This window comes from Xyrauchen texanus, chromosome 49 (genome assembly GCF_025860055.1).
Source record: "Xyrauchen texanus isolate HMW12.3.18 chromosome 49, RBS_HiC_50CHRs, whole genome shotgun sequence".
Classification (NCBI taxonomy): Eukaryota; Metazoa; Chordata; class Actinopteri; order Cypriniformes; family Catostomidae; genus Xyrauchen; species Xyrauchen texanus.
In genome coordinates, this window is record NC_068324.1 from 21,686,106 (window position 1) to 21,698,402 (window position 12,297).

Below are 12,297 nucleotides of genomic sequence, written 5' to 3' on the forward strand. Positions count from 1 at the left end.
TTTCTTAAGGAATGGTCTGGACAATAATGTATCCCTGAATAATAACACCAAGAAACTTTAAAAACCACTAAACTGAAAATACACAATGGATAATCATAGTATGTTTTAGACCTATCGTATCTGAGCAATTACAGAGAAAACTTTCGGACGACTAAACCACGCCCTGTTTCATGATAATTGTCTTGTTTATTTATTTATTTTATTGTTTTTGTTATTTTGATATAATGATCCACTAACCTTAAGTCGCAGTCTACGTGGCCAATGATTGAGCTCAAACCCTGTGGCGTTCAACAGGAATTGACAAATCCCAGTACAGTAAAGGCTGTGGCTCATAAATATGAATTAATCACGTGACAAAACGCTCCAGGAAGCCCACAAAGAGACGAAACGTATGCTAATTAATATTCACAATCCACGTCTTCGCCGTAGTAGGATTCGTAATAGTGCTTAGCGAAGATGGCGGCGTGTAGACGTGTGCAGCTATATCTGCTGTTGATATTCATCTCCGACTGGATCTGTTCTGTTCATGGAGGCAAACCACCGAGCTTAGACGACGAACATGCCCCGGATAATATTGACAGAGCCAAGAAACCAGCCGGAGAGGAGAAAGCGGTGGCGGCGGTGGATGGGGCCCCCGTGGCCTGGCGCAGCGGCGGATGGAAGCTTGCAGAGGAGGCGGCCTGTCGGGAGGACGTGAGTAAGATCTGCCCCAAACACTCCTGGAGCAACAACCTGGCCGTGCTGGAGTGTCTGCAGGACCGAAAAGACGTAAGGAAACACGACCCGTGTCTTTAATTCTGAGTCATTAGCATTTAAGCCACCTTTAGCGCTGAATTGAGTGATCACGAGTGTTTGTTACAGTAACGCACATATGTATGCAGTGCATCTGTGAGACACAAGATAGAGATGATAGATCTTCGATACTGCTAATAATAATATATAATAGTAGTTGATTTGAGAGGATGTCAAGCCACATCTGGTTATATTCCAGGAAAAGGACCCAGTCTCCGTAACATATATGAAGTAAAGATGAGTTTTGTGGCTTTTAGTCCATGTCTGTTAGCATTTAGTCATCTCTACATGCTAGTATTCACCTCCTAAATGCCCACAAACAAGTACACTGTATTTACAGTATTTCTGTAAATACATTCTAATACCATAAATATGGATGACACATCTTGCACGTAGGGGTGTATCCACAATGTTGTCCAGTCAAATGCCCTCTATAATGAGAATGTCCCACCTCCAAAATCATGGTTCACGGCTGTAAGAGAAACTTAAAAAATGTGGTAAGCCATTTGAAATGTCCCACCCCAACTTATGTTTTAAAAGAAAATAGAGAACATATGAAAAAAAAAACTGCTCCAGCGATTTCCATGGCCACCTTAGATACGCACAATTAATAGAAAAGAAACCTATTTCATTAACCTGTTTATGGCTGCATCTCAACCCATAGTGAGCTGCCTACTTAGACAGACTTTTGGCATAATAGGTATGCTCATAAGAGCTCACAAACTCTTTCCACCCTGTTAGTCAGGTGTCACTTTTCAAGTCGAAGTCCTACCAAGGTACCAATAAAGTACTTCCTTGTTGTTAAATTATACTTGTTTAACAACACTTGAGTAAATCATTTGTATGGTTCATGATCATAGAGATCAAAGGTCAATAAGGAAGTTTTTCATCATATTAAGTACATACTCCGTACGGGTATTCATGCACCGCTGCAGTCCATTCATTGCATATCTATAGAAAATTCTTTAAAAAATTGTTGTTGTACTTGACTGACTGGTTTCACATCATAAGCCCTTGATTTGTTGAGCATTCTCAAACAATTATATTTTAATATTGTAATTTACTATGCACTGTAAAAAGGATAAGTCACCGTTTGGTGAAAACATTTCAGCCGTTGCATGATCTCAAAAGCAGGAGCAACGTGACGGCTATATCCTGGCATAGCCTTATACATCAGTGTTTGGCCTATATCGTAGTCCGACAGATCTGGCTGTGTAATATTATTTCTAATTTACTGAATACACTCAGAGCACTTTGCGTATAAGAACATAGCAGTTGAATGGCAGAACTGCTTTTGCCTATTTCATGTGTTGATTATAGATTTCTTTTTATTGGTTCCCTGCTCTTTCAAATGTAAATCCTGTTAATTCTCAATCATTACAGGTTATATCTCTGGCTGATGATCACCGTTAGCCTAATGATTATCTCTCTGGCTACAGGTCTATCACCATTACTGGTCTGGCTGTTACACCCCATAAAACTTTTTTTTCAGGCTGTTCATCACAACTTTGTTATTTATCTGGCTTTTATATGTTATACCTCTGGCTGTTCATATTACATATTAGTTCTCTGGCTGTTCATTATGTTACAGGCTATTCCTGTGGCTTTTCATCACCGTAATAGGTTATTTTTCTGGCTGTTCATCACCGTAATAGTTTCTTTTTCTAGCAGGTCTTTCATGCACATTCAAAATAAAAAAACTACATACTTAATCACTAGGGTTGCATGGTATTCTGGTTCTATGGTCGAATTTTGATACTAAAGCTTCAAAATACTGGTGGTGCCACAGTATTTTTAAACTGTAGCACCATCAATATGGTAGTACCTTAAGTTACATTGTATGTGTGGTAGTTAATATTATTTTCGCTAAAACCTTCATTTGAATCAGACCTATATCTGCAATAACATTAAATAAATATGCATCTGCCTTGGATGTCTACAAAGATTTCAAACCAAATGGTGAAACACCAGCAACCTTATTATTTACCTGCGTACATATCCCACTGCTTTTGCAGAATTCACACGGATTAGTGCCACTTCATTTGCTCTATGCATCATGCTTTATCTCAATCTTTACCGATATACCCTTGCTCTTTTTGAATTACAAATGCATATTGGTGGTAACGTCACACTTATGATCAAGTCAACTTTATTTGTAAAGCGCATTAAAAACAACAAAATTTGATCAACATTTTATTCTGATACAAAAGTGTAATCGAGTACACAAATGTATAAAAATAATCAATATATAAACAAACAGAACTAAACACCAATAAACAACATGTAAACTTTACATTAAATAGTATAAAAACAAAAACAAAATAAAGTTAGGTTTTAAGAGAAGATTTAAAGATGGGGCAGACCTTACGTGTAAAGGGAGATTATTGCTGAGTTTGGGGGCGACAACAGAGAAGGCTCGATCTCTTTTAGACTTTAAACAACAGTGGGGAACTGATAAAAGTTGATTACAAGATCTAAGCATTCTAGGAGCGAATATGGGTGCAGAACGTCAGTCATGTATTGAGAAGCCTGACCTGACAGGGCCTTATACACATAAATAAGAATTTTTAAATCAATTCTAGTCTTAACAGGAATCAAGTGAAGAGCAGCCAATAATGTGGTTCCTTTTTTTGAGTCCCAGTTAAAAATCCAGCTGTAGCATTTTGAACCATCTGTAAATGAGATAAAGCAGACTGAGGCAGACCAGCATACGGGGAGTTACAATAATCCAGCCGTGAATTAATAAGAGCATGGATCACAGTTTCAAGGTCTTTACCGGAGAGAAAATGCTTCAATTTAGCAATAGACCTCAATTGAAAGAAACTTCCCCAAGTAATGGCATTCATTTGTTTGTTAAACTGTAACAATTTGTCAAAAATGACCACAAGATTTTTGACATGCATATGTATATTGGAGGAGAGCAGACCAAACTGAGCTTCAATGACAGATGAAGTCTTGGAAGAGCCTAAAATCAATACTTTCATTTAATTGAGAAAAATGATTTGCCATCCAGTCTTTAATTTCCTCAAAACATATAAGAAGAGAATCAACATTGCAGCTGCTATCAGGCCTAACTGGTAAATAAAATTGTGAGTCGTCTGCGTAACAGTGATGGGAGACATTATATTCTTGAAAAATGGAGCGCATATTGATAAGCATAGAAAGAGTGAACAATAATGGTCCCAAAATAGAATCCTGGGGCACACCGCAAGATATGGTGGCTGTTGTTGAGGAAAAATTGCCTATATTTACAGAGAAAGTCCACTCACTTTGATAGGAAGCAAACCACTGCAAAGCCAGACCCCGAATACCCTCCATACACCAACCATTTTAAAGAGCACCTATTATGGTTTTTAAAAGTGCCTAATTTTGTTTTTAAGTAAGTAAGTAAAATTTATTTGTATAGCACTTTTCTCAGATGAAGATCACAAAGTGCTTCACAACAAAAGAAAGCATAAGCAGCTCTCATAAGTACATCTCAATCACAAAACAAAATAAAATAAAATATAAGTAAAATAAGCAACACTCAAACACATACACAATAGACCGGCGTCAACCATCCTCCAAACTAATCAAAAGCCTCTTTAAAAAGCAAAGTTTTTAGCTGACTTTTAAATTTTTCCACACAATCCAAGCAGCGTATTGAAGGAGGCAAAGCTGCTCCACAACCTGGGTGCAACAACTTGGAATGAACGGTCCCCCTAGTTTTAAAATGTGCAAAGGGGCAACTAATAGTCTCTGACCTGTTGATCTCAGACTACGTGAGGATGTACGCAGCTGTATCAGGTCAGAGATGTATGAGGGTGCCTGTCCTTGTAGGGCTCTAAAAGTTAGGACCAGAATTTTAAAGTGCATTCTGAATAGCACTGGTAACCAATGGAGTGAAGCTAAAACTGGAGTAATATGTGCCTTTTTACTCGTGTGGGTTAAAAGCCTAGCAGCAGAATTTTGGACAGTCTGAAGACGACCAAGATCCTTCTTATTAAGGCAGATAAAAAGACTGTTACAATAGTCCAAGCTGAGACGAGATAAAAGCATGAATGATCATCTCTAGCTCCGCTTTTGACACTAAGGCTCTTATCTTCGAAATGTTCCTTAACTGAAAGAAACAGTTTTTAATAAGATGTTTTGAATGTTTCTCCAGAGACATGGCAGTATCAAAAACAACTCCCAAACTCCTGAGACTGGGCTGAACAGACGAACCTAAGTCACAAATGTGTTTCTTTATCTGAGGGATGCTCTGCTCAGGGGCAATGATTAAAGTTTCAGTCTTAGCTGAATTCAACATTAAAAAGTTGTCATTTAGCCACTGCTTAATCCTACTCAGACAGTTCATTAAAGATGATAATTTAAATAACTCAGTGGGCTTAAAGGAGCAATATAACTGAATGTCATCTGCATACAGGTGATAAGAGACATCTTGAAACTGGCTTATAATCTGTCCTAAAGGAAGCATATATAGAAGGAAAAGAATCGGTCCCAGGACAGAACCCTGCGGAACACCACTCAATAAACCTGCAGTGTCTGACATGTTCTGATTTATATAAACACCAAAACTTCTACCAGTAAGGTAAGATGAAAACCATTTCAGAGCTGATCCAGATATCCCTAATAGTGCCTGTAGTCTATTAAGCATAATATTGTGGTCAATGGTGTCAAAGGCAGATGTAAGATCCAGCAAAACTAACACTGTATGCTTCCCAGAATCAGCAGACATCAAAATATCGCTTGAAACTTTCACCAGTGCAGTTTCCGTGAGAATGTTTTTTACTGAAAACCTGACTGATATTTATCAAAAATATCATTATTCTCTAAAAAGGTAGTAAGCTGCTCTGCTACCACTTTCTCTAAAATCTTAGCCATAAAAGGAAGTTTAGATATCGGCCTGTAATTCGAGGGTTGCAATAGGTCCAAACTGGGCTTTTTAAGAACAGGTTCAACAATAGCATGTTTAAAAAGTCAGGAACCACCCCAGTTAAAAGTGAAGTATTGATCATTTCTACAACGCAGGGGCCAATACTATCAAAAACCTGCTTAAACAGCATAGTTGGAAGAACATCACTCTGGCCATAAGATGGCTTCAGTTTATCTAATAGAGTAGAGACATCGAATAGTGACACAATTTTAAAAGAGAAACACGGATAGGAAAGACCGAAGTACAGGCCTTGTGTACAGGCGGGGTAAAATAGTAACTCTGATATCCTTAATTTTCTCAACAAAGAAGTTAAGAAATACATTGCTATTTGACAAAGAGAGCACCGCAATTGGAGAAACAGATGGAGAAACAATAGAATTAATAGTGTCAAATAAAAATTTAGGGTTTTTCTTGTTAGAAGATATTAGCTGAGAGAAGTAGTTGGTTCTAGCATTTGTCAGACATTCATTTAGAGAAGTGGTTAATTCCCTAAGATAGAGCCTGTAAACTTCAAGTTTAGTTGTTTTCCATAAACGTTCTATTTTCCGACGCTTACTTCTAAGGCTCTGAATAGATGAATTAATCCATGGGCAGGGCTTTTAACAGACACAATGTTTGATTTCATAGGGGCCACTTCATCTAGAATTTTGGAACATTGGCTGTTAAAAGATTCCACATACACATTTACATCACTACAACATCTTAGCTGGCATGGATCAAACATAGTAGAAAACCTCCCAGCAACATCCTGGTTAAAAACTCTCCTCTGAGCCTTAATTCTCAGAGGCGGGGGGTCCCGTGGTAGCTTTAAGCTAAAGAAAACACAACTATGATCACTCACATGGACATCCTCCACACTCACATTTACTATCTCAAGACCTAATGAGAAAACAAGGTCCAAGGTGTGCCCCTTTAAGTGCGTAGGACCTGAGACATGTTGCGTAAAGTTAAAAGAGTCAGTGATAGATAGGAGATCCGAAGCAGCATTACACGACATATCATCAATGTGAAGATTAAAATCTCCAATTATTAGAACTTTCTCCAGCTTAATTATCGAGGTTAAAAAATCTGTAAAATCAGTAAGGAAGATACCTGCAGGGCCAGGAGGACGGTAAAGTAACACACAGTGAAATATGTTTACAGCACCGACCTTAATCATCTGTGATTCAAACGAGGAAAATGTTTCACAGTGGATTCCTCTGCATAAAAGATAGTCTCGATACACAACAGGTCTCGTACAATAGATTTACATGCATCCAAGGTAAAAAAACACAAATTTGCTCATAATTTAAATTGCAGCATTACTTTTTTCCCCAATGTCTAAAACGATTTGTTCAATGAACCATTCTAAAGCAATCATTCTAAACTCCTCCTTTCAGAGAGCCTACTCTGCTCTGATTGGTCAGATGTCCCAGTCTGTTGTGATTGGTCTGCCACTTAGTATAGTGTTTGAGGTCAGGTTAAAGCTGTTCGCGAGCAACCAATGCAGAACGGAGGCTTCATTTTTTTGGTACCATGTTATGTAGGTTAGTACAGGAAGTAAGTCTGGAATTACTAACAACTCGTTTCAGGTGTTTAGAATTGGTTCTTTCTTTTGGGAGTCATTAACTCTTTGATTTTTGAAACTTTGTAGACTTTTTACATTCACAAACAGCTATATAACACACTACATGAAAGGTAATATTTGAAAAACCACAATAGGTGCTCTTTAAAAGAATTTTGTGATAAGTTGTGTTGCATGTTGTGTGCGCTCGGATCCAATAAAAACAAAACAGCACTTGATCCTGAGTCAAGTGACTGCAAAATGTCAATAGTGACCTTCAGAAGAGCAGATTCAGTACTATGTAAAGTTCTAAAACCAGACTGGTACTTATCAAAGATATTAAAAGAATTCAAGTATGAGTATAACTGCAAATAAGCTACTTTCTCCAAAAGCTTTAAAATGAATGCCAACTTGGAGATAGGCCTGTAATTGGTATAGTGGGATGGAAGTGCATTTTTATTTTAGGCAGAGACTGGACAATTGCATGTTTAAAACTAGCTGGGACACCCCATTTGCTAGAGAGCTGTGAATAATTGCAGTCACATAAGAGCTCATTTTGCAACTTGAAAACTTCATCTTGGAAACTAAATCAACAAGGTGGGCTGAAGAGACTGTTTGAAAGCAAGTTAGAGAGCTGAGTGGCAGGAATACCATGGTGAATAGAATTCTACAGGCTGAATAGAGGCCTTCATTTCTTGGACTTTTTGAGTGAAAAATGTAAGAGAACTTCTCACAGGTTTCAGAGGACACATCAGGACTGGCAACAGAAGCAGGGTGTAACACCAAGTCAATGGACTTAAACAGCAGTTTGGGCCTATTTGCCTTCTCTGAGATTAATTTAGTGAGGAAATTTGATTTGGCCATTTTCACAGATTTTTGGTATTTAAGCAAGTCCTTAAAATGTCATGTGAAACCTGGAGTTTGTCTTTCTTCCAATTCTGCAATCTTCTCTGAGAGTGCTGGTGTAGTCATTTAACCAAGGCTTGATGGTACCTTTGCCCTCATCTTTCTTGGCCTTAACAGGAGCAACAAAATGTAAGGCAGAAGAACATGATTCATTTAAAACTTCAACCAGCTCCTCAGAATTCCATGCAGCATTGTAACTAGATTTGCGTTTGCTTTATGTAGATTTGGTTGATTTGAGAAGCATTACATTGTACTTTGGATAAATTGTTAAGAATTAACACTCTCGCAAGTTCGAATCCAGGGCATGCTGAGTGACTCCAGTCTAGGGCTGCAACTAACGATTATTTTGATAATCGATTAATCTAGCAATTATTCTGCGATAATAGCAACAATTAATCATTAGCTCTTAACCGATTATTCTGCTTGTGTCCTGACTTAAGAGGTTGTATTAAACGTGCTTACTAACAATAAAGAGGAGAAAAAAATTATCTTTTAAAAATACCTCTAACATTCACTGAATAAAAGGGGGAAAATATAATTTTATTAAGTTTAATTCAGTAAAGAAATTATTAGTAGGGCCTAAATAAAACTATTGTTATCAAGTGTTTTTGTCTTGTTTTCCATTTAAAATGGTAAAATCCTTAAAATTAGATGTATCTTAAATATAAGTGTATGTTGTGTATATACACGTGTATTTTTTTCAGTTGGTTATACTTCTGCGAGTGCAGTAAAGACAAAATATATGTATATTCAAGATCTATTCTCTAAAAGCAAGTCTAAATATCTCATATGCTGCTTCTCAGATGAATGCATTTTTTATTTTATTTTTATATAAAGGATTTTTAGATATTTTACAATATTTGTATTTAATATTATATTCAACATTCTCAGATAAGAATTTTTTCTTCTGCAGTATAGCTGCTAAAGAAAATGTACATTGTTTTAAATAGTTTTATATATTCATTATTGGAAAACAAGCCAAAACAAATCATAAATGTATTTTGTTGCTGTGTATAATGGGTCAAAGACTACACCTCTCTCACCTTTCTGTTCACTTCAATCCATCTTTAACTCACACAAACAAAATCTCTCTTATTAATAGAGCTGCGTATTGCCTTTTCTTCATGATAAGAAATGCACAGTGACATATATTCTGATTCAGTAAGTCATGGGCCATCGCGTTATAATCTAGCTTTAACAAGTTCGGGCTAGAGGGAAGAGCGTCCCTGCAACAGAGTGCACATCAGCCGGATGTAGTTTCAATCTCTCCCCCTTAGATCAGGACATTCGCGCAACTCATAGAAGAGGCGCTGATCGCACAGAAAAATGCCAGAGTCAGAGTTTGTAGTTAATTACATGACCTGCTTCCATATTATTTGAACTTTAATAAAGCTATAATGCATTAAAATGGCATAACACCGGGGTGTTTCCTTTAAAGAGCTCCGACTCCACTTATTCCACAAAGAGATTGCTTCTGTATTTATTCTTGTATTTTTGTTTAATTCCCTTGTACTTTGATGTACTTCACCTGAAGCTGTGAAAGTTTAGAGTGCATCTGGACTGTGAGCTGTGTAATTCTTCCTCTCCTCAGTCAGTCGTGAAATGCAGTGCTGCTCTCGCACGCCATCATTACAGTTTAATGTGATCTCATGTTATGTTAAATGAGATCAAACGACTATACGACAATGATTATTTTTGTCGACAATTGTTTATTGTCGACTTAGTCAATAACGTCAACTAATCGTTTCAGCCCTACTCCAGTCAGGCTTCCTAAGCAACCAATTGACCCGGTTGCAAGGGTGGTTAGTCATGTTGGGTTAACCTTCTCGTGGTCACTATAATGTGGTTCTTGCGCTTTGTGGGGCGCATGGTCAGTTGTGCATGGATGCAGCAGAGAATAGCATGAAGCCTCCACATGCGCTAGGTCTCAGCGGTAACTCGTTCAACAAGCCACGAGATAAGATGCGCGGATTGATGGTGTCCGACACAGGCAACTGAGATTTGTCCTACGCCACCCGGATTGAGTCGAGTCACTACGCCGCCACGAGGACATAGAGCGCGTTGGGAATTGGGCATGCCAAAAGGGGAGAAAAAAATAATTAACACCGTATCTCGAAACTACTTGGTATCATGATACTTAAGCTGGTATAGTATTGTAAGATATGAATATGGTATCATGACAACCTTACTCATCACCAAGAACTCACCCTCCAGTGGTAGGAAAGCTGTTCAAGGCATTTATATGACCACACATATGGTCGGATTATTAAGAATAATCAGTCTAAGATTGTGCAAGTAAGTGGGCTCATTGTTACAGGTTATTTTGAATCACCACTTCTTCAGGTTGAATCAATGTTTGTAACATTTTATTGCAAAATGATGACATCAGCATGTGATATAAAATATATCAGGTAGAATCCACCAGGTATTTTTATGGCTCTATAAATTAGTCTCTAGACTATGGAGAAGAAACTGTCATTATGTTATACTCCCAAGCCAATTGTTTAGCCATACAATGTTCCTCATTGTTTTTTTATAAATAACAAAGACTGAATGGAGACAGTTTGTTTACTCTCATTATTTTTTATCTGCCTCAGGCAAAATGCTGTGGTGGTTCATTAAACCATGCTTGTTTCTAACATAAAAGCCTGTCTCTGACTAATCAACAGACTGCTGGGAAGAGTCTGTCAGCAGGCCATATTAAAACATTGATGGGCAAGCAGTCCAACATGATCACATGAAGTTGCCATGTTGTTTCCGAAAGTTCCAGTAACGTAGGAACATCCACATTATGCATAAACGCCATCTCCCATCAGACATTTTTGCATCAGCTCTAGCATGTTATGCTTAAGCATTAAAACCAAAAAGTAATCACGTTTTTATCATCCCTGATGAGCATGAGTTATACGTTGCATTCTTTCCCCCAATATTACATTTTGCTCCACTGATGGTTAGGTTTATAGGGTGCAGTTTCTAAAATATGCATTCCTCTTCACTGTTTTAAAGCATGTTCAGCTAAAAACAGCTCGCTTCTCATTTCACTATTTGCGTGATAAAGATCACTATGAAGTCAGCATGTTTAGTGTTACCCAAACTGTTATTGTTTAAGGCCTACAGGTCTTGTCTTTCAAGGCTGCTAATTTTCATAATTGCATAATGGAAGGAGAAAACAATTTAAAATGTAGTAACTTTTTTTTTTATTAAAGCTGCCAAAGTCTTAGAAGTGACCTCCAGCTGTTAATTTTTAGAGTCCGTTGTTGCTTGTAGACCACATCTGTTACTGTTAAAGAAAGAAATACTGCACCTCATTTCTTTTTTCAATTAATGCTGGGAAAACCTCTGACCATGTTATTTGGTTTGCTGAGGGGTCTCTGTGATTTTGGCCATTGACCAGTGTTAATCTTGCCACAAAATGATTGACACACATGTTCAATGACGAAGAATTTTTGGAAAATGAATGCATCATGATGACAACTAAATTACATTTTTAGAATACTGTTGACGAAAATATGACTAGAGAAAAATACTAGAGGAATACAAGTTACGAACAGAAGAAACTTCTTGAAAAAAATAATTAATATATTCCAATAATCCTGTTAGGGATTTCCCAGATTGAACTGTGTTAACAGAATTAAACAAGATCTGCATTAAGATGCACTTTAAAATGGGTTAATTGCCTCACTCAGACACATCCTATTATTAATCACTACATTTGCAACATACACTGATCTGCCATAACATTAAAACCAGTGACAGGGGAAGTGAATTACATTGATTATCTCGTTACAATGGCACCGGTCAAGGGGTGAACAGTCATGTCTTGAATTTTCATGTGTTGGAAGCAGGAAAAACGGCAAGCGTAAGGATCTGAAAGACTTTGACAAGGGCCAAATTGTGATTGCTAGACGACTGGGTCAGAGCATCTCCAAAACAGCAGGTCTTGTGGGCTGTTCCCAATATGCAGTTGTTAGGACGTACCAAAAGTGGTCCAAGTAAGGACAGCCGGTGAACCGGCGACAGGGTTGTGGATGCCGAAAACTCATTGATGTGTTTGGGGAGTGAAGGCTAGCCCATCTGGTCCGATCCCAGAGAAGAGCTACTGTAGCACAAATTGTTGAAAAACTTAAAGAGCAACATGCAG

The 12,297-nt window shown here is 37.7% G+C and overlaps 1 protein-coding gene across 1 annotated transcript in view; it reads left to right on the forward strand.

Annotated features, from left to right (window-relative positions):
* Positions 1-452: 452 nt before the first annotated feature.
* The window catches only part of LOC127640667 (Golgi apparatus protein 1-like), a 63,420-nt gene continuing 51,575 nt past the window's right edge, over positions 453-12,297 (forward strand). Inside the window, exon 1 of the mRNA XM_052123357.1 lies at positions 453-768. Coding sequence (XP_051979317.1) covers positions 457-768 — 312 coding nt within the window. The 5' untranslated portion in view covers positions 453-456. The remainder of the gene's footprint in view (positions 769-12,297) is intronic.